Source organism: Gracilinanus agilis, chromosome 2 (genome assembly GCF_016433145.1).
Source record: "Gracilinanus agilis isolate LMUSP501 chromosome 2, AgileGrace, whole genome shotgun sequence".
Lineage (NCBI taxonomy): Eukaryota > Metazoa > Chordata > Mammalia > Didelphimorphia > Didelphidae > Gracilinanus > Gracilinanus agilis.
In genome coordinates, this window is record NC_058131.1 from 455913568 (window position 1) to 455936260 (window position 22693).

General features: G+C 39.8%; 1 protein-coding gene across 3 annotated transcripts in view; it reads left to right on the plus strand.

Annotated features, from left to right (window-relative positions):
- ACTN1 (actinin alpha 1) overlaps positions 1 to 22135 on the plus strand; it is a 123455-nt gene extending 101320 nt beyond the window's left edge. The window contains exons 12-22 of one of the 3 annotated variants that reach the window (XM_044664813.1): positions 2112 to 2262; positions 3999 to 4107; positions 4633 to 4773; positions 6151 to 6333; positions 6489 to 6623; positions 10540 to 10719; positions 11430 to 11576; positions 15518 to 15598; positions 16110 to 16175; positions 17281 to 17439; positions 21507 to 22135. In XM_044664813.1, coding sequence (XP_044520748.1) covers positions 2112 to 2262; positions 3999 to 4107; positions 4633 to 4773; positions 6151 to 6333; positions 6489 to 6623; positions 10540 to 10719; positions 11430 to 11576; positions 15518 to 15598; positions 16110 to 16175; positions 17281 to 17439; positions 21507 to 21665 — 1511 coding nt within the window. In that variant the 3' untranslated portion in view covers positions 21666 to 22135. The remainder of the gene's footprint in view (positions 1 to 2111; positions 2263 to 3998; positions 4108 to 4632; positions 4774 to 6150; positions 6334 to 6488; positions 6624 to 10539; positions 10720 to 11429; positions 11577 to 15517; positions 15599 to 16109; positions 16176 to 17280; positions 17440 to 21506) is intronic. The other 2 variants (XM_044664814.1, XM_044664815.1) reach the window with 2 other exon arrangements.
- Positions 22136 to 22693: the final 558 nt, after the last annotated feature.

The following is a 22693-nucleotide window of genomic DNA, read 5'->3' on the forward strand; positions in this document are numbered from 1 at the left end:
CCTAGTTTTCCTGCTTTGTTCTTAATGTTTGTCAACATAAGTTTTGGATTCCCATGTGTTAAGCATCCCATAATCCCCTCCAAATTCTCCATTGATTTTGTTGATTTATTTTTTATATTGATTCCAAGGCAGAATGGTAAAGGCTAGGCAATTGGGTTAAATGATTTGCCCAGGGTCACATAGCCAGGAATTATCTGAGATTAGATTTGAACTAGGATCCCCCATTTCCAAGCCTGGCTCTATATCTCCTGAGCCACCTAGTTGCCCCATCCCATAGCATTTAACTAGAATGATTCTAGGTGATTCCAGATAGAAAGCCATGTGCTAGGCCAGGTGATATGTGTTCCAGGAATCCTTACTTCATAGTTGATGCAGAATTTGTCTGAGCACTGAGATGACACAGGGGTGGGCATAGATTTCCCTCCTAGATGGTGGCCAGGTTATTCACTTTGAGTGTGGTATCAGGGCTAGAAGAAGTTGAGAAAGAAGCTCCCAGAGAGCATAGTAGTTCAGACCCATCTTATAGGAGTCCCATGCAAAAATCCATGGAATCCTTATTTCAAGGTGTCCCTCCATCTGACCTTCCTCCAGCAAACTTTGTAGTTTAGTATTTCCAGGTCTGCTTGCTTTCCTTTCTCTTAAGTGCTTATGAGATTATGTCGCCTGTTTAGTGGATTTTGGCTTGTAAAGAGTGGGGCACTTATTGGGGAGTGGGCAAGAGGGAGGAAGGAGTTAAGTGGGAGTGTAATACATGCATGCTATGGGTTCATTTTCACTTGGCTTCCATGTGGAGACATGCTGTCCTTCATTCACTCATTCATCATTTATTTATCATTTATTACAGTGCCTGGCACGTAGTAGGTGCTTAATAAATGCTTGTTGATTGATTGGTTGATTAAGCACCTACTCAGTGCAAGGCACTGTGCTAGACGCTGGCTGCAGGTGCCAAGCTATGGCACAGACCTTGTTCTTAAGGAGTTGATAAACCAACGAGTGGAATTAAAGACATGTATACAGAGAAGCCTCAGATAAGTACAAAGGAGGAGAGGTTTAGGCAAAGTACTGTGAGAAATGTTGGGAGACCTCTTTGGGAGAAGAGGGCTCCCAGGGAAGGCTTCATGGAGGAACTTGAATCCGAGTATCTGAAGATGTTGCAGATGACCTGCCATCAGTGGGACATGAACCTCAAGTTGTTTTCTTTTAGTAATATTGATAACTACTCCCTTTACTTTATAATTTTCAAAGTACTTTGCTGACAACAACCTTGTGAGGTAGGTAATGCAAGCATTATCACCCCATTTTGCAGATGCAGAAATTGAATTTGTCCATGTTGCATAGCTTGCAAACTTCTGGGTTGGGAAGAAGCTTCTAGCTCTTAAGTCCACTGTTCTTTCTACTAGTTGGGGGTGGCAGGTGGTCACGGGGGTGGCAGGTGGTCACAGGGGTTGCAGTTACCCATTCTTGTTCTCTCTTCTTGTTTGTGTCTTTATATATACCCCATTTTCTGGCCAAGATCAGAGATTGTGATGATGAAAGAGCAAAGATAACTGGCTCATCCATTATTCGTCCTAAGACTTTGTCACCATGGAGCAAAGTTGGCTTTTTGGATCAACAAAGCTAACGAGTCACTCATAGAAATATAGTCAATGGCCAAACTAGTGGAGGCTATTAGTCTGTCCAGTCATGGTTAGTCAGATGGTCTAATAATCGTTTACTCATTTATCGAATACCTCCTACTACTATGTTTCATACTCTGCTGGGTACTGTGGAAGATACCAAAGAATTCTGTTCTGTTTCTGCTTTTAATGGAACAACACATTCCCCTGTGACTGTAAGAAAACAACTCAGTAGCATTATGATTAATGCTAAACAATTACAAGAGATAGCAATTGCTCCATGGATAAGGCCACCATGGGCATGAATAGTTAGTTGACAAAGGCTTCATGGAGGAATTCTATCATGGTGATATCAGGGATTCCAATAGATGATTTGCATGATGGGTTGGGTTGTTTCATGGCAACATCTGAAGTTAGGGATATTCCTTCAGTGACCTCTTAATAAATAGTCTGTTTGAGACCTTTCACCTGGGGATTTACCCTTCTTGAACCTAGGCAAGGAGGCCATGTTGCAGCAGAAGGACTATGAGATAGCCACCCTTTCGGAGATCAAGGCCCTGCTGAAGAAGCATGAGGCCTTTGAGAGTGACCTTGCTGCTCACCAGGACCGCGTGGAACAGATTGCTGCTATTGCACAAGAGCTCAAGTAGGAATCATTTGCTTCTCATTTATTCCAATTCTTCTCCATTTTGGCCTTCTTGCAGGCAATGCTGGAAATGTGACATGCATGGGGAAGGAAGTGACTATAACTCTGAAACTCTAGCTCTCTTGGTTGGTTTGAGGACAGACTTCAGGATGAGAAGGACACGTCAACAGGGTTTGCAGGGTCCATGGACATTGGTCCCCAGTGCAGAAGATTTCAGTAAAGCCACTGCACTGGCAGAAGAGCAGAGACAGATTTAGAAGGCAGGCTGTGCATGGAGTGTAAGGTCTGAGGTGATACCTACTGAATATTAATATAATCAAGACATATTTTATTTACATTCTCTCATTTGAGCCTCACAAAAATCCCTGTGTGGAAGGTGATGATAATATTATGACCCCCATTTTGTAGTTGAAGAAACAGAATCTTGCTCTAGAGACCAGAACTAAGAAGTGTTAGACTAGGGACTTGAATGTAGGTCATCTGCCTCCTACTCTTTTTTTTTTTTTTTTTTTAACCCTTAACTTTTGTGTATTGGCTCATCGGTGGAAGAGTGGTAAGGGTGGGCAATGGGGGTCAAGTAACTTGCCCAAGGTCACACAGCTGGGAAGTGCCTCCTACCCTTGACATGGCTTTGGACTGCTTTATCCTGTAGATGTCAGGTAATATTTCTGGCACCTCAACGAGTCCAGAGCTGAGACCATATACTCCTATAGGGATGAACTTTCATATGTGTGCTTTTCCACCAAAGGAGGCTAACTTACTAGTTTTAATTTTTAAAAAGACATTGATGCTTTGGGATATACAGGTATTCTTTCCATATCAAGGGAGTTAGAGGGACAGTGCCCCCATAATCTGGAAAATCTAAATAAAACTTTTTGGCCCTCCCTCCCTTTGTACCAGAGAAGAAGTCTGAATTTTTTCTTTTTCTTTTAAGGGATGTTTATAATACCTTATTATAAAATTTGTGTTAAGAATTTGGTTGTAGCCTACATGTAGGTCATTGTTAACATTTCTAGCCTTTGTGGGTTGTCTACTCACTCGTGTTCTTTTCTCAAACTCCAGCTTTTTACTTTAAAAAAGGAATTGCATATTTATTAAAAGATATAATATATTAATTGTTTTAAAATACTATAGGTATTTTTTATGCATTTCTGAGTTTCTAAACTTTTTCTGTGTTGTCTGGGGCTTCTACAAAACTACCCCAAAATTCCCATTTAATTTCTTACGCCAATTCACAATATATTAAAAATGCAGTGATTGGGGTTTTGATGTTAAAATATCACTTTATTGCAAATATGAATAACATGGAAATAGATTTTGAACAATAATATATGTATAACCCAGTGGAATTGCTTGTCAGCTCCAGGGGTAGGAAAAATCATGAATCATGTAACCATGGAAAAATATTCTAAATAAATTTTTAAAAAATGCAGTGGAGAAAGTCATAATGTGAAAAGGGGTACTTGTATTTGATTTTTTTTTCTTTCAGTATCATGTCAAAATCATTCTTATAAAATCCTCTCACATAATCAAGGAAGGGTGTCAAGTGTAATCCTACAATATATGTACAATTTCACATTCCTAGTCCACCTTTCTCTTAAGAGGAGATATGGAAATATAAGTTTCAATGTTCTTTAGAATCAAGATTGGCCATTACATTATTCTGAATATTATAGTTTATTCTTTTTCAATGAAGAGTAGCACATAAAATGATTTTTGGTCTCTTTCTTTTATAGTGAATTGGATTATTACAATTCTCCCAGTGTCAATGCTCGTTGCCAAAAGATCTGTGATCAGTGGGACAACTTGGGAGCATTGACCCAGAAGAGAAGGGAAGCTTTGGAGGTGAGCCCTGAAAGGAAATCTATATCTCAAATACATTTCTCTTCTCCTGTTTACTTCTTAATTTTCTTTGCTTTTTTTCCCTTGCTTTCTTAATGTTTTAGTCTGGGAAACCTCTCTCCCTTTCCCCCTACCTCGGTGCTTCCTTCCCCTATTCCCAGGCCACCTCCTTTCTCAGTTCTAGGCCTTTCCTAGAATGGGAAGACAGAGGAGCTAGACAAAGCTCCCCAATTAAAATACTCACCTGACTAAAATAAGCATCTTCTATTATTTTTTTTAAACCTTACCTTCCATCTTAGAATCAATATGAAGTATCAGTTCCAAGACAGAAGAGTGGTAAGGGGTAGGCAACTGGGGTTAAATGACTTGCCCAGGGTCACACAGCTAAGAAGTTTCTGAGGCCAGATTTGAAGCCAGGACCTCCCATGTCCAGGCCTGTCTTTATACACTGATCCCTTTTAACTCCAGATCTATCATCCTCTCAGTCCCTATTTTCTCCTCTAACTTCTTATTTCTGTTGATGCCCAGCGGACAGAGAAGCTGCTAGAGACCATAGATCAACTGTATCTGGAATATGCCAAGAGAGCTGCTCCCTTCAATAACTGGATGGAAGGGGCCATGGAAGATTTGCAGGATACCTTCATTGTGCATACCATAGAGGAGATCCAGGTAATCCCCTTCCCACAAGATAAAGTCCCTAAAAGAAGAGTGAATCTGAGCTAATGTTGGAAGATTTCCTGCTACCAGTGATTTCAGGGAAGGAGCTGGAGGTAGGGAGAAAGTAGGTCCAATAGCTAGTATTCCTTCCCTTCCCCAAAAAAGACCTGAGATTTTTATGAATATTTGATTAGTCCACAAATTCTCCTAGTAATTACTGTCATCATCACTAAGGTAAGGTTGAAGTATGATTACTTTTTCATTTCTTTCTAATCTCCTATCCCTCTTCCCTCTAATCAGTTTGCATTCCAATTTCATTTTTTGGTGCCTTTCTGCTTCAAAGTTGCCCTTAATATTCATTTAAACTGGATTTTGCTTAGACAAAAATGACCTTTAGAGAGGATTCGGAGGGTATGATTATTACATAGCTGTATCCTTCTCCCATTAAGGTCTATAGAATTTACTTCCAGCCTGTGGTACAGGAAAACAGCTGTAGAGTGTGTAGGGATTAAATTTACAAGACACCTTGTAAGATTTAAGTGTGACTTTCCTGGTTTAGAAGTCCTGAAAAGTTGCATTCAAAAGTTAGAGTGGAATAAAAACTCTTCATTTGGTTTGTCTGTCTGCCCAGCACTTAGCAGTACCCACTTAATATATATTTATTCATTGACTGAAAAGGTCAAGACCAACTAGTTTGATTAGGGTTTTGCAAAAGATTGGCTCCTATACCCTTGGATCCATACTTTAAAGAAAGGAGCTAATCCCAGAGGCTTGTATACATTGCCAAGGAACATCTTAGTTGATGCTTCTTTCCATATCTAGGTTTAATAAAGCTCTTAGCCATTTTCCATGTTGGCTGTCAGCTCTGAGCAGTGCATAGCAGTACACATAACCTTAGGGAAGTCACCTTTTCACTCATTTGCCTCATTTATATTATGTAGAGATTCAATTAGATCAGAGTTTGTGTCATAGACCAAATTTTCAGAGTAATATTTTTAAATGAATAAACTAAAATACATAAGATTATAAATGCCCATTATGTTGAAATACGAATATCAAAATATTTTCCCCTTCCATCCATCCATTAGATGATATTTGAGATCCCTTCTAGCTGTGATTCCTTTGACTTTAAGAATGATTTTTATTTTCTAGTGTAGCAAAAGGCAGTCTTTTTAGTGTCTCTCCTCCTGGTTTGAGACATATGTAATCCAGATAATGGTGGTCTTTCAGAGGGGGTTTGTATGACTCTGCTTCCAGCACTCCAATATTCATTATTCCCGGGGTATCCCAAGAAGACTTAATGTTCTCTTCCCATGGAATGCACTAGACCCTTGGAGCTGATGACTATATTTTCTTGCCATCTTTCCCACATTCTTGTTTCCCACCTAGGGACTGACCACAGCACATGAACAATTCAAAGCCACTCTCCCTGATGCTGACAAGGAGCGACAGGCCATTCTTGGAATCCATAATGAAGTGTCCAAAATCGTCCAGACATACCATGTCAATATGGCTGGGACCAATCCCTACACGACCATCACTCCTCAGGAGATCAATGGCAAATGGGACCATGTGAGTCAAGCAATGGGTTTAGAAATGGTTGAGGTCAGAATGATGGGAAACGGAATATGGAAGCAAGCTTAGAGGACCAAAGCAGAAGAACTAGTATTTGGCTAGTTTGAGACCCAAACAAATATCCTGCTCTCCCATCTCTCCTGGTACTCCAGGTTCGGCAACTAGTACCACGGAGGGACCAGGCCCTACTGGAAGAACACAGCCGTCAGCAGCAGAATGAACGACTCCGCAAACAGTTTGCGGCCCAGGCCAATGTTATTGGACCCTGGATCCAGACCAAGATGGAGGTAATTCTGAAGGCTGAACTCTCTCCTCTTTTTATCATCCATTCCCTATTTCCCATCTCTACCACAAATAATTTCTTAGCTTTCTTTTCCCAACCTTCTCCTCAAAGAAATCTCTTTTCTGTTTTTGAGAGAGTAAACCCTAGTAAACCAAAAATACCTCCAGAATTTAGAAGAACCCATACTGAAACAGTCTGTTAATTAGGCAACCAATATTTATTAAGTTTCTACTGTGTGCAAGGCAACATACATTATGACTATGAGGCATACAAAAGTCATCTAAGAGACAGTATGATATAGTGGTTTCAGAGTTCTGAATGTGGACTCAGGGGGCCTAGATTCAATTCCCAATTCTATCACTTGTATATGATCTTGTGAATTTAATTCCTGTCATCTCAGTGACTTCATCTACAAAATAAAAGTAGTGGAGTAGTTGGAGTGATGTCAAACTCAAAAAGAAATGGAGGCCATTAAATTATACATAAGGATCTCTGTGAGCTACATATTAACTTAGAAAACCTCACATAAACATTATTTCTTTTGTATTATATTTTACTAAACATTTCCCAATTACATTTTAATCTGTTTCCCTATGGGGAATTGTGCAGAACTGAGTTTTGTGCCTCTGGACTAGATGATTTTTAAGTTCCCTTCTGAATCAAAATCAATGATTCTGTGAAAACACAATTTCCACACTCCAGGACCTTGAATTCTATTTTGGGAAAGAAGATTAACCTATATGAAATAATCAGAACAATATAAACTGCTATATCATCAAATGCTAAGCTAAATGGTCCACATTCTTTTTTTAAAATTAATTTATTTGTAACATTTAAAATATTAAGATATTCAGTTAACTCTCTCCCTTCCCTGCCCTGATTAGAGAAGACTTCATTTGACAGAAAAATACTGTACATATAAAACTATGTCTTAATCATTTCTACTTACCAGTTCTTTCTCTGGGGGTAGACAAACACAAGTAATTTTTCATATTTGTGGCTATATATAATGTTCTTTTGGTTTCTGCTTATTTCACTCTTTGTATTTTCTTATAGGTCTTTCCATGTTTTTTCAAAATTAACCTGTTCATCATTTCTTATGGCACAGTAGTATTCCATCACAAGCATATAACACAATTTGTTTAGCCCACTTAGTAGGCATCTCTTCAATGTCCAGTTCTTTGCCAGCACAAAGAAAGCTGCTGTAAATATTTTTTTTAACATTTATTAATATTTATCTTTTAGAAAAGTTAACATGGTTACATAATACATGCTCTTACTCTCCCCTCCCCCCCAGCTCCCCCTTCCCCCCCATGGCTGATGGCGTATTTCCACTGGTTTTAACATGTGTCATTGATCAAGACCTATTTCCAAATTGTTGATAGTTGCATTGGTGTGGTAGTTTCGAGTCTACATCCTCAATCATGTCCACCTCAACCCATGCGTTCAAGCAATTGTTTTTCTTATATGTTTCCTCTCCTGTATGTGGAGTAGTGTTCTCTGAATGTGGGTAGTGTTCTTTTCCATAAGTCCCTCAGAATTGTCCTGGGTCATTGCATTGCTGCTAGTACAGAAGTCCATTACATTCTGTTTTACCACAGTGTATTGGTCTCTGTGTACAATGTTCTTCTGGCTCTGCTCCTTTCACTCTGCATCAATTCCTGGAGGTCTTTCCAGTTCACATGGAATTCCTCCAGTTTATTATTCCTTTGAGCACAATATTATTCCATCACCAGCATATACCACAATTTGTTCAGCCATTCCCCAATTGAATGACAAACCCTCATTTTCCAGTTTTTTGCAACCACAAAAAGCATGGTTATAAATATTTTTGTACAAGTCTGTTTATCTATGATCTCTTTGGGGTACAAACCCAACAATGGTATGGATGGATCAAAGGGCAGGCATTCTTTTATAGCCCTTTGAGCATAGTTCCAAATTGCCAGCCAAAATGGTTGGATCAGTTCACAACTCCACCAGCAATGCATTAATGTCCCAGTTTTGCCACATCCCCTCCAGCATTCATTACTCTCCCCTTCTTTCATTTTAGCCAATCTGCTAGTTGTTTTGATTTGCATTTCTCTAATTATTAGAGATTTAGAACACTTTCTCATGTGCTTATTGATACTTTTGATTTCTTTATCTGAAAATTGCCTATTCATGTCTCTTGCCCATTTATCAATTGGGGAATGGCTTGATTTTTTTTTTTTTATACAATTGGTTTAACTCCTTGTATATTTGAGTAATTAGACCCCTGTCAGATTTTTTTTTTATAAAGATTTTTCCCCAATTTGTTGTTTCCCTTCTGATTTTTGCTATATTGTTTTTGTTTGTACAAAAGCTTTTTAGCTTAATGTAATCAAATTAATTTATTTTACATTTTGTAATTTTCTCTAACTCTTGCTTGGTTTTAAAATCTTTCCTTTCCCAGAGATATGACAAGTAAACTATTCTATGTTCACTTAACTTATTTATAGTTTCCCTCTTTATATTCAAGTCATTCACCCATTCTGAATTTATCTTGGTGTAGGGTGTGAGATGTTGATCTAAACCTAATCTCTCCCATATTGTTTTCCAAATTTCCCAGCAGTTTTTGTTTAATAGTGGATTTTTGTCCCCAAAGTTGGGCTCTTTGGGTTTATCATACACTGTCTTGCTGATGTCACTTACCCCAAGTCTATTCCACTGATCCTCCCTTCTGTCTCTTAGCCAGTACCATATTGTTTTGATGACTGCTGCTTTATAGTACAGTTTAATATCTGGTACTGCTAGGGCCCCCTTCCTTCACATTTTTTTTTTCAGTATTTCCCTTGATATTCTTGATCTTTTGTTATTCCAGATGAACTTTGTTATAGTTTTTCCTAATTCAGTAAAAAAAATTTTTGGTAGTTTAATAGGTAAATTAATTTGGGTAGAATGGTCATTTTTATTATGTTAGCTCGTCCTACCCATGAGCAATCAATTGTAAATATTTTAAAACATAAGAGTTTCTTTTCATTTTTCCTTGATCACCTTGGGAAGTAAACCTAATAGTGGTATTGCTAGGTTAAAAAGTATACACAGTTTTATAACTCTTTTAGGATAATTCCAGATCACTTTCTAAATATGGTTGGATAAGTTCACAGTTCCACCAAATGTATTAGTGTCCCCGTTTTTCCATATCCCCTCCAACACTTGTCATTTTGCCCTTTTATCATTTTAGCTAATCTGATAGGTGTGAGATGAGTTGTTTTTATTTGTACATTTTTAAATTCAATAGAGAAATCAGTGGAGGCTGTAGCAAGGGAAGAGAACATAGTTTTTTGGATGAAGTGAGGCATAACTTGGTGTTCTTAAAAATGGTTAGAATTGAAATAGAGAGACCTCCAGACACCAGAAAAGTTTCAGCGGATATACAAAAGCAGGAAGGAACATGATTTATGTTGTGGCCAGCGAAATATGTATATGTGGAAATAAGATTGGATAGGTTGAGATTATGAAGGGCTTGGAAAGGCAGGCAATGGAATTTAGATTGAGTTCGTCATTTGCTACCGTCTTCTCTGATCATTTCAGCTATTCTAGGACTTCTGTCTCTTCTGAGTCTTATAGGAAGTCCTAAAGGAATTCTAGATTCAAATATTACTAGGTTTAACACATACAATCCTTGCTTTTTCTGAATTTACTATTCTGAATTTGTAAAAAATGCAAAGATTCTGGCTTTCCCATTTAAAAAAAAATTTTGAGTGTCTTAATCTCCTTAAAGCTCTTTAAACTCCATAGACATGGTCTTGGGAGGAACATGACTGAAGCAGACCCCAAAGGGTTAAAGTCCTATAATTCCTGGAAGCCCAAAATTCCTCCCTTTAGGTCAGAGTTCTGTGAACTCTTTGGTGGGGGTAACTTTGAGGCAATGTCACAATGTCACAATGTCATTTCTATAGGAGATTGGCCGTATCTCCATTGAAATGCATGGCACCTTGGAGGACCAACTCAATCACCTTCGACAGTATGAGAAGAGCATTGTCAATTACAAACCAAAGATTGACCAGCTGGAGGGAGATCACCAGCAGATCCAGGAGGCTCTTATCTTTGACAACAAGCACACCAACTATACCATGGAGGTATGAACTGGGGGAAGGCTTGGGATGGTGTTAATTTCCCTTAACCTTACAACTTGGAAACAGAACCAGCTTTGATCCTTGAGAATAATCTTCTTGTTGACAATTAGTACATATCTTTTTTCTAATCTCCTTCCCTTCCCAGCAGGTTATTTCCAATATAGAATAGCAGTAGAATAAATTTGCTATATTGAGTATGGCCACACCAAAGGGATTATGTGCCTATGTGTGTGAAAATACATATTAGGTTTACATGTTATTTCCTTTAGTTGGAAAGGAGATAAATCTCCAGGGATCCAACTCCCAAGATTAGTTTTGTTTTTGATAGTAAAATTTTTTTGGTGGTAGGAGAAAAGGATTTAGGGTAATATGTATGAGATTAGTTATGTGTTTTGGTGACCTCCTCCCCTCTTCCCTGGAATTATTTGCTATTATATTTCTGACTCAACCCATCACCATCGTTGATTGTCCTCCTGGCCCCATCAGTTCTTGTTTCCTTTGCTTGCTTAGATTATGCCACTAATAGCCCCTAGTAGTGTCATTACTGTGCTCCATGATTGGGGATATTTCTCCCTTAGAATATGTTGCTCCATTGTTGATAAGATAGATAAAAGAAGTCTGAAATGTACAGATTTGGGTCTCTAAATGCTGGGGAAGAAAGCCAAGGATTTGGGTGGTTTCACCTTCTGATAATAGCCATGTTGATCTCCCAGCACATCCGAGTGGGCTGGGAACAGCTCCTCACCACTATTGCCAGGACCATCAATGAAGTGGAGAACCAGATCCTTACCAGAGATGCCAAAGGGATCAGCCAGGAGCAAATGAATGAGTTCAGAGCTTCTTTCAACCACTTTGACCGGGTAAGAGTTTGGCCTATTGAGCTTTGATTCCTGCTTCCTTTCCCTGAAACATAGCCTCAAAATGACCTCGTGGATATGAGAAATCTTCCCAGGGTAGGAGTCCTTCTCTCAGGGGCTTCACCAGGACCTTGAGATAGCTTAGAACTTAGGTCTCTCTAATAGAGGGATGTGGGTCTTTGACTCTGTTCAGTCAATATTTTAGACCAGTGCTCTGGTCAAAAGCATAGATAGATGGCATGCTCAACAGACTTGGGAGGGTTAGATATGTTCTTTTTGCTTGGTTAGACCTATTATGTCATTAGTGTAGGGAGCCAACTGATGAGGAAACTCCTCTATCCTAGGCAGATTTCAAGTGTTCTGTAACTTAAGTCTTGGGGTTACCTGGGGCATTGAGCACCTGTGGTTAAATAATTTGCCTAGGGTTGCACAGTCAATATGTGTCAGACCTGGGATTTGAACTCTGGTTGTCTTGATTCTCAGGCTAGCTTTCTGTTCACTATTCCATGCTGCCTAAAATGCTGAGTTCCAGAATCAGGATGAATGATCTCGACAGTCTAAAACAATGAACAAAGGCTAATTAGATGACATTTAGCAGGATTAGTATTATATTTGAGTTTTTAAAAGTCAACTAAAAAACTATGGAAGGGAATTGGCATATCATATTTATTTGAAAAAGATCTGGAGGTTTCTGTTGACTACAAGCTCAACATGAATCCACAATGAGATGTCATAGTCCTAAATCGTAATGGAAATCATAGCATGAATCAGTGGAATCAGAAGAAATTACAATCCCACTGTATTCTACTATACTTAGACCATATCTGGCTGTCTTCTGGGTGTAACATTTAAGAAGAGACTTTAATAAGCCAAACCATTTTTAAGGGAAAGAAATCAGGATGATACCGTCATCTAAACCATGTCATGAGGATGATTTAAAGGAACAGAGAATATTTAGTTTAGAGAAGACTTGAGGGGGATGTGATAATTTGTCTTCTGGTATTTGAGGGGCAGCCATCTGGAAAGCCATTTATTTCATAGAATTTAGGGCAGGTAAGTGGTGCAGTAGATAGAGCATTGGGTTTGAATCAGGAAGATTTTTCTCCATAAGTTTAAATCTTGCCTCAGATATTTCCTAGTTGTGTGACCTGGACAAGTCACTTAACTCTGTTTGCCTCAGTTTCTTTATCTAGCCCTATCATATAGGGCTAGAATGGATCCAACTTAGTCCAATCCCCTTTGTTTTACAGATGAGAAAACTGAGACCCAAAGAGTTTAAGTGACTTAAAGTCACACAGTTAATAAACAGAAGGACCAGGATTTGGAAAATAGTTTTTGAGCTACCAATGCTCTTTCTACTACATATTACCATACTTTTGTGCTTCTCCTCAGAGGAGAGAAATAACAAAATTTATTAGTCCTTGATAAGAGACAGATTTCACCTTGATTTTTTAGGACAAACTTCCTAGCAGTTTCAGCCTTACAAAAGTGAAATGGGTTGCCTCTGAAATTGAGAGAGTTCTCCATTACCAGAAATCTCTAAGCAGAGTATGAATGACTACTTCTCAGGGATTTTGTAGAGAGGGTTCTAGTTCAGCAATGGGTTGAATTGAACTCAGTGGTCTTTGAGGTCCCTTCTGTTTTTGCATGGAGGAGCTGAGGCCTGTCTCTGAGCCCGTCATGCCAACCAGTTTCATAGATCTATGAGAGTAGCCCTCTTGTCCACTTTCCTTGGTCCTTGCCATACCAATGCCCTAAATGAATCCAATATATCCTACACCTGAACAGCCCACAGCTCAGACTGTGATGGCTAACCAGACAGGAGTGCCTAATGCCCACACTTGTGAGGGGCAGAATTGAGTTGCCTCTGAAAACCAAGGAAGTATAATTAGCCCCCCTATACTCCTTCCTTACCTCCACCTCATAGAATTCCTAGCTTCCTTTAATTAAAGCCCAGCTTATTTATCACCTACATATAAAGCCTTTCCTGACATGCCCCTCAACCTGGTGTTAGTATTCTTTTCCTCTTGAAATTATCTTCTATTTGGTTGTATCCTCTTTCCCCCTACTCTATAGATCATAATATTGATGATGATAATAATAGCCACCTTTTATATCGATAGCACTATTATTTATTATATAGTAATCTACCAGGCACCTGTAAACACTTCATTATCTCATGTGATCCTCACAACAGCTTTGGAAGGTAGGTGCTATTATTGTCCCTATTTATAGATGAGAAAAGTGAGGCAAATAGAGACTAAATGACTTGCCCAAGATCACCCAGCTAATAAGTGTCTTGGACTGGCTTTTAACTCAGGTCTTCTTAATTTCAGTCCCAGCACCGTGTAAGCTTCTTGAAGGCAGAGACTATTCAATTTTTATTTTGTTGAAGGCCTTTTCTGCATCTATCAGATAATTATGTGATTTTTGTCAGTTTGGTTATTGATACGTTCCATTATGCTGATAGTTTTCCTAATGTTAAACCAGCCTTGCATTCCTGGTATAAAACCCACCTGGTCCTAGTGATATATTGCTCTTTGTAGTCTCTTTGCTAAGCTTTTCAATGTTTTTCTCTTGTCTATATCCTCAGTGCCAAGCACAATACCTGGCACACATTAGGTGCTTGATGTTTGGTCCTTGTTGAATGGAAAGGCTCTGGCCTTAGCCCAATAAACCTGAGTTCAAATTCCAGCTTTGTCACATCCTGGCTAGAAAGCATTGGTCCAAGCCTCTTAACTTTCTCTGGGTCTCAGTTCTCTCATCTATAAAATGGGGGGAAGGGGTAATCACTTAACCCCTCATTGCCTAGCCCTTTCAACTGTTATTTAGTATTGCTTTTAAGACAGAAAGTAGGTTTAAAAAAAAAATCCAGTGTCATCTAGTCCACAGTCCCTACTTCTAGCTGGGCTTCTGCTTAAATTATCTCAGGCAGCTAGCTGGCTGTTTTTCCTTACCCTAAGCATTCTGTTACAAGCCTGGTCCTGGTATTTCACAGCTTCTGCACCTTCCCTGGAGAGCTCACAAAGGAACACTTACTCTCTCCATCCATAGCTTTTCCACCAGAATCACTTAACTGCACAAGTAGTAGTTTTTGGCCTTTAATGACAGCTAGACAGTCATTGGTTCTCACTCCACCACCACTCTTCCTTCTATCCCAAGCCCACACGAGGTAATTCAGTTACTCATGACCATCTCCCATCGTTTTTGCCCTTTAACTCTGATCTTTGGGCCTCCCCTTGTTTACATTCAGAGCCCCAAGAGCCCTCCAAAGATGAGTACTAGGAAGGTGAGTGGAGGTGAGCTCAGAAGCCTGCCTCTCTCCCCACACAGGGTACCGATTTAGAATAGTCCAAGAGTAAACTGTACCAAATGGATGAGCTCTCTGCTAGTCTATGGGTCTCTAAATCTGGTCCTAAGGATGGGCTGAGTGGCCCATTGAGACTGGGAGGGAAGGGTGGGCTCACTAGGCTGCTGCCCCTACACCCACTGCTCTGCTTCATGGCACCCCAGATGTCTCACAAGCCCTTGTTGGGGCTCCCTGCAGACCTGAGTGGAAGGGGGGTGGGAGGTGGAGGTGGGAGGAAAGCAAGGGTTGACTTGGGAAGCTCCTATTATGGTCCTATTCTCTGGAGCAAGGTTGTGTGTGAGCACATACTGAAACCTCACTTTGGTATCTAACTTTATGCACTTTTATTTCCCCTTTTCTCCCTTCTCCCCTCACCCTCTTCACCCCTTTCCATCTGCATGATTATATACACACGTCTCCCTCTCCACCTCTTCCCCTCACTCCCCACTGCCCACTTGCTTGCTTTCCCTCTCTCCCTGCATGGCACACACCATCCGCCTCCTCATTCACCATCCCTATGCATTTTGTCCCTCCTCTTCCCCTCCCTGGCACCCACTGCATGTCCTGCTGCCTGGCACACCACGGCCGCCCCCAGGATCACTCCGGCACACTCGGTCCTGAGGAGTTCAAAGCCTGTCTCATCAGCTTGGGTTACGATATTGGCAACGACCCCCAGGTACTCAACACCTGCATGGAACATGGTCAGGGGTGGCATCTGGGGCGATCAATAACATGTGTTTCTCCTTTTTCTTTTCTCTCTCTGTCCGGATCTCTCCCTTTCCCCCACTTTCCTGTGTTCCTCTGGACATGTGCCTTTTCTTTCTGTCGACTTCCCTGTGGAAACCTCTCCCTCTGAGGGGTTCTTCTTGCATCCAACTATCCTGTGGACTTCCCTCCCCGACTGCTTTTTCATGGGAATCTTAACTTTCTTTTGTTTCCCTTTATCTCTGCACTCTGTCTTTGCTGGCTTCTGTCTCTCTCATGTTCTTTGCAATGTGTTCCACCCTTAATTTGTACTTCTCTTTTTTCCTCTCTCATTTTGCTCTCTTCTCTCTCTGACCCAACCATCCAATAAATCCCATCCCCTCTGTTGTCCATGTCCTATCTCCTCCTGGACTGGTGTGGGTCCTTTCCTCCTCCCACCTTTCCTGCCCTCCCTTTGTCTGAATGTCACTGCCTTCGTGCAGAAGAAGACAGGCATGATGGACACAGACGATTTCCGCGCCTGCCTTATCTCCATGGGTTACAATATGGTAACGTAAAGCCAATTCCCCCTCTCATTCCTGAGGGTTGATATGGCCTCCCCTGGCCACATGCCCTCATCCCCATCCCGTGTGAGGGAAGGGGTCTGTGAACCCAACCAGTGAGGTGAGGTCAAAGGAGACGGGTCTTCTTTGGGTCTAGGTGATCATAAAAATCAGAGGGTGGTGGGACTGGGAGTAGCGTGGATAAAAACAAAAAGAAGAGTTAGTATTTTCTTCATTGGGCTAGTCAGTTTAGCCATGATATTTCTCACTATTAATCTGTAGCCCCTTAGCGAATAAACTTGAGGTGGGTCAGACAGAAGAAGTTTTCCTCTTATTGGTTTCCTTTCTTTAGTGACAAGTAATGCCAGAGGATGGAGAAGGAATGGAGGGAGGTTATTGATCAGGATATCTCTTCTCCATTAATTGTATGAGCTGACACTTTAGCAACCAGTCTGGAGTTTTAGTATGTCCAATGGCATGAGATAGGGCTTTCGGGGCTTTTGCCCCTAGTGCTCACAAGTACTGTCCTTTTTCCCTGGTACAGCCAGCTACCACCATCTGGGAGCTCTTCATAGTTCTACCTTCATTTTGATGTGAGCTTTTGGTCAGTATGCTCCTCTGCTGCCTCCCTGTTCTCAGGCAAGGCAGGAAACTTTGACATTTTTCAGTCATCATCCTAAATAGACTTCAGCTTGGCTGCTGTTGTCTTTTGCCAGTGAATTTTATTTCTTTCTCTTAATAAGATGGTGGCAATCCAGAGGAATAAGGATGTCTTTCAGTGGAAGCTTTTTCTTTAATGAGTTTGTCAACCCTGGCTCACAGGATAGTGTTGGGCTGAGCCAAAGAACTCTAACTAAAAAGAATCCAGGCATCAAAATCCGAAGGGATAGGGGTTCTAAGATTAGGATATATCTAATGAGCTGGGTCCACCTAGGTCCACTCAGGTTTTGTTGGGGAAATTTCTATATTACCTCTGGGATCTCTTCCACACAAAGCAGGGGCAACACTAGTCCCTCCATCATTAGATAACATCTGAGTCCCTGCAAGGCTAGATATTTCAAATAAAACCCAATCTGTGGGGCTGATGCAGGTTCTATCTTTTGCTCTACAGGGAGAGGCAGAGTTTGCCCGAATCATGAGCATTGTAGACCCTAACCGCATTGGCGTAGTGACATTCCAGGCCTTCATTGATTTCATGTCCCGTGAGACAGCTGACACAGACACAGCTGACCAAGTCATGGCTTCCTTCAAGATCCTGGCTGGGGACAAGGTAAGTACTGTGTAATCATAACCTTTTTAGAGCAACAGGTATCAGACGTAAGTCAGGTAAATGGATGTAGACAAAGGTTCTCCAGAGACAAATTGAAAGCCCTAAACACTTTTATCAATTAAGGAAAAGAGACAAAATTGGTACATCGAATTTCTATCTTAACCCCCCTGCCCCCATAACTTGGGAAATGAAGAAAACGGATGAACAAGATGAGAGCAGTGAGCAATACAATTTAGAATAAGAAAATAACTGGAAAAGACAACTAAACTGGTAAACAATTAAGCATAATTTTAAAAAGAGAGCAAAACCAAAAACTAGGAATAAGGAGATGTCACAAGGGCATAAGAAATCAAGACAAGACTGTCAGGTTTCTGTATTCAGAATTAGGTCATAAATGTGAAATCTAAGAGGAATGGTTATCTATAAAAGTAAAATAAAGACTAAAATTAAAAAAAAACAAACAAGGAGTAGACAACCTAAATTAGACTAGTTTCAGAAAGAGACATCAGATAGACCATTTCAGTACAACCCTAGAAAAAAGACAACTCAATTAGAGAATTCATGAGAATTCTCCAAAACCAAATCAAACAAGTTGACTCCTATTTTACAACCAATGTTTCAGAACAGAAGGATTTTTACTAGCTGCTTTCCTACTGCCTATAAATGTGTCCATTTCTCTCCAATTCTCAAAAAGTCTTCACTTAATCCATCTCAATCCCAATCTCAATCTCAAGTCCTTTCTTAATTCTCTATATTCTGGCTTCCTACTTCATCATTCTCTCCAAATTTACTAATGATCTTCTGCTGCCAGAGAGACTGGCAGACTGGTTAGTTTTGGGAAGTTCTGGGTTGTAGTTGGGCTAAATATTAATCAGGTGGCCATCCTAAGTCTGGCACCAATAAAGTAAGCTCCCTAGGAATGCCTGCCTATTGAGGGTCAAACTAGCTCAGGATGGAAAAGGAACAGGTCAAAACTACTTTACCAGTCTATAGGAGTATTGGGCCTGTGAATGGCCATTGTGTTGGTCTGGAATGGGGAGACCTAGTCTCAAATTAAAAAAGAAGCAGGGACCAGAAGAAGAGCATCTCATATATTTGTTTAATGTTAAATTCTGCCTCATTAGAAACTAGGGAGTTTGGTTAGGATTTTTTTTTTTTTTTTGTCCCTTGCTTTCTGTGTTTATTTGTGTTTGTGGATGGTTATAAAGATTACCTTTTTTTTTTTTTTTTTTAAGATATAAGGGGAAGCTTTCATTCTGGGCTTAATGAAGTAGGGCATAGGGCAAGGTGAGCCCTTAGCTGATTGGCAAAGGAAGTAAAGCTTTTTTGACAAACCTACTTTTCTAATTGAATTTGGATCTTCCCCTGCTATGCTGTGTCCCTATAGAACCAATAACCTAAGTTGGTGGATTTTCAGTGTTTGGCACATCCATAATTATTATACCTTCCCACAGGGTTCAGTTCCAAGTGTGAACTATCCCATAAGTATTGAGGCTAAAGTAGGAATTGGAAAATGATTGAATTTTTTTTTTTACTCTTCCTAGGGACATAAATAATAATTTTTTAAAACCTCTTTAATTTGGGAAGATCCAAAGGAAATAAGTCTCAAATGGTAGAATTTTATCCACAGTTGCTATTCTTTGTGTTCTTAAAACCACATCATAAAGGGAATCACTTTTATGATAGGTATAGGGTCCATTTGAGGATCAGAGAGTGTCATAGATTGAGCTCCTAAAAGAAACATAGCTTCTCTATTTCCCCGTGCCCTTTAGAAAAGCAGTTAACTCGAGTTTGTATTATTTTTTAAATTACTATAAACAATTAAAAAATTTTAAAAATAATTTTGCCTAAATTATATGCAAAACCATTTCCACTGTTGATAATAGGCAGTGCATAAATGTACATGCACAAATAACTGACTTCCCACTCAGTGTGCTCATTTCTAATCTCTTTTCTTGGCCTATCCATACATTTTGCCCCTGCTTTGGTGTTCCAAACTGTATGGATCTTGATGTTATATAATTTTATCTTTCTAAAAGGAGCTACCTATTAGAGTAAGAAACTTGACTGCTTCTGAGAAGAGTTCCTGTCCTGTCCTGACCCCTACCTACTCTTCTCCTTCCCATCATATTTCCTATTATCAACCTCTTGGTTGATATTATCACCACTTTGGCCCAGCACTAGACCAAAATACTCTGCCCCAGACCTAACCCCTTTCCGAGATATCCATTTTCAACAACCACCAGCCTGATCTTGCCCAGGCCTATTCCAGTGGAATGTGTTCTTGGGACATAGCTTTGGAAATCTAGCCTCTGGGGACCTTTAGACCTCCATGACTTAGTGATAGTTTTGTAGGAGCTTTTCTTGCTGTTTCTTTCAAGGCCATTTACCTCTCCCCATCCTTTCATGATTTTATTAGCTTTGGTCCTATTCCTTCTCAGCCTTCATCTTTCTTGAACAAAAGATCCTAATCTTTTTTAGTTCCTAAGGAAAGGATTATTTCCATTCAACAGAAGACTCCGAATCACCCGGTTCCCTCTGAATGCTCCTGTGGTTTCTTGAGGTTTCCATGACACCCAAAACACATTAGTTACCCACCCAGCCACTAGGTCTTTTTTGATTCCTGACATACAATAGAAAGACATGTCAGAGGAAGATAATAAATTGGAACCAACAGTAGTACAGACAAATGCCTGGGCATCTGATCACAGAAGGTGATTGATGGACTGGGCCGGGATCAGAGGATCCAAGCATATAGAGAAGAGTACTGGCTGGCATCTCCCCCAAAGGGATTATTGAAAGCAACCAATTCATTTTACAGCTTAGTAAATACCCCAGCTTCTAGAACTTGGGCTCAGAGTCTTTGATATCTAGTCTTGTATATCTTGAAGCTGATGTGATTGCATAATAGACAAAGCTGCCCTTCCACGTATCACCCTTTGGCAATGCTGTCAGAGACAGAACATTGTATTTCAATCATGGATCTTCCTAAGGATACCATGTCTCCCATTCCCATGTACAATAAGGAACATGTAGTTTGCTTAGACTAGTTATATAAGATGTTATAGCAAAACCCAAATATAAACTATAAAAATGGAATTTATGAGTTATTTATTTATTTATTGTTTAGTTTTTTTGGGTGGTTAAGAAAAATTTTCCATGGTTATATGATTCATATTCTTAACCTCCCCTCCTCCCACCCCCTTCCCATAGCCAATGCACAGTTCCACTGGGTTTTACATGCTTCATTGATCAAGACCTATTTCCATATTAATAATATTTGCACTACAGTGATCATTTAGAGTCTACATCCCCAATCATATCCCCATCGAACCATGTGATTAAGCAGTTATTTTTCTACTGTGTTTCTGCTCCCATAGTTCTTTCTCATAAGTCCCTCAGAAATGTCTTGGATTGCTGCTAGTAGAGAAGTCTATTATGATCAATTGTACCACAGTGTATCATCTCTGTGTATAATGTTCTCCTGGTTCTTCTCCTTTCACTCTGCATCAATTCCTGGAGGTCATTCCAGTTCACATGGAAATCCTCCAGTTCATTATTCCTTTTAGCACAATAGTATTCCATCACCAACAGATACCACAATTTGTTTAGCCATTCCCCCCAATAGAAGGGCATACCTTCTTCATTTTCCAGTTTTTTGCCACCACAAAGAGTATGGCTATAAATATTTTTGTGCAAGAGTTGATGACTTAGAAAATAGATTTTTTTTTTAAAACCTTTACCTTCCGTCTTAGAATATCAGTTCCAAGGCAGAAGAGTGACAGGCCAGGCAATGGGGGTTAAGTGGTTCGTCCAGGGTCAATCAGCTAGGAAGTGTCTGAGGCTAGATTTGAATCTAGGGCTGCTTGTCTTTAGACTTTGTTCTCAATCTACTGAGCCACTACATTGATGACTTTTTCAAAATGGCGTGCCATGGTTAGTTGGATTGATGGAAGTGCCATGATGGTGTTGAGTAGGCCTTGTGCCATCCTCAACAGTTATGATGTAGGTTACTGATCTCTATTATCAATGTTGCCAGTGACTACATTTCTTTGTTCTCTTTGCAGAATTATATCACCTTGGATGAACTACGCCGGGAGCTACCACCTGACCAAGCAGAATACTGCATTGCACGGATGGCCCCCTACACTGGGCCAGATGCAGTACCTGGTGCTTTGGACTATATGTCCTTCTCTACAGCCCTTTATGGCGAAAGTGACCTTTAACCCACTCCTACACTCCCCTTACCACACACCCTCTCTCACCCCCCAGCCCCTACCAGGGTTCTTCCTGTCCAGATGCACCTTTCTTTCTGTATGCAATGCAAACCCCCCCAGCTCTGCCTCTTTCGTTGGTCTGTCCTCCACCTCCTTTCCTCTCCCTTCTCCCTTAAACCCTGCAGTTTTGGTGTCAACTCACAGGTTCCCGTCATCTTCAGGGATGGGATAGACATTGCATTGAATCTTCCCACCTTCTGAAAGTGGTGACAGTTTACAAAATTATTTTCTGCAAAAAAGAAAAAATGTTTAAAAAAACAAACAAACCAAAAAACCCACATATTTTATTATAGAAAATAAAGGTATTTTTTCTCCACCTGACTGAAATGGATAAGGGGAAAATAGAATTATTTGCACCAAGTATTTTGTTTGTTGTGACATAGGAAAATAAGCAAGCACAATGTGACATTCCATCCTTTTTAAAAAAAAATATATATATATATATGTATATATATATATATATACCTTTTTTTTTTTTAAAGAATTTATCTTATTTGTTTCCATCTTCTATGTTCATTCCTCCAATCTCATATCTTTCATTTAGGGGAGTGAGGGGAGGAAATTCTGTCAAGACACACCAGGTGCATGTGTGTTTGCTTGATCACTCGTTTCATGGAAATATTTTATGATATTAAAAAAAAACTTCAGAGATAGCTGTTTTTAGGAAGACAAATAATTTACATGACTTGTCTTTTTATATTTAATTCCAGAGATATGACGATCAGTCTCCTCAGTGCACAAAATGTGTTTCTTTTTTTTGTTTGTTTGTTTTAATTATTTTAAAAGTTGTCTATTAAAAAAGGTTAGGATAAACTTTGAAAGATGGATGACTTTGATATTGCTTGTCACAAACCATATTAAAAACAATGCAGCATTCTTGTGATAACTCTTTGCTGTGTCTTATCTTTCTGCTGTTGGAAAATTGTGTGGGTTTTCAGGGAGGTGTGTGGCAACTGTTGCCATATTGTTTTCTCATG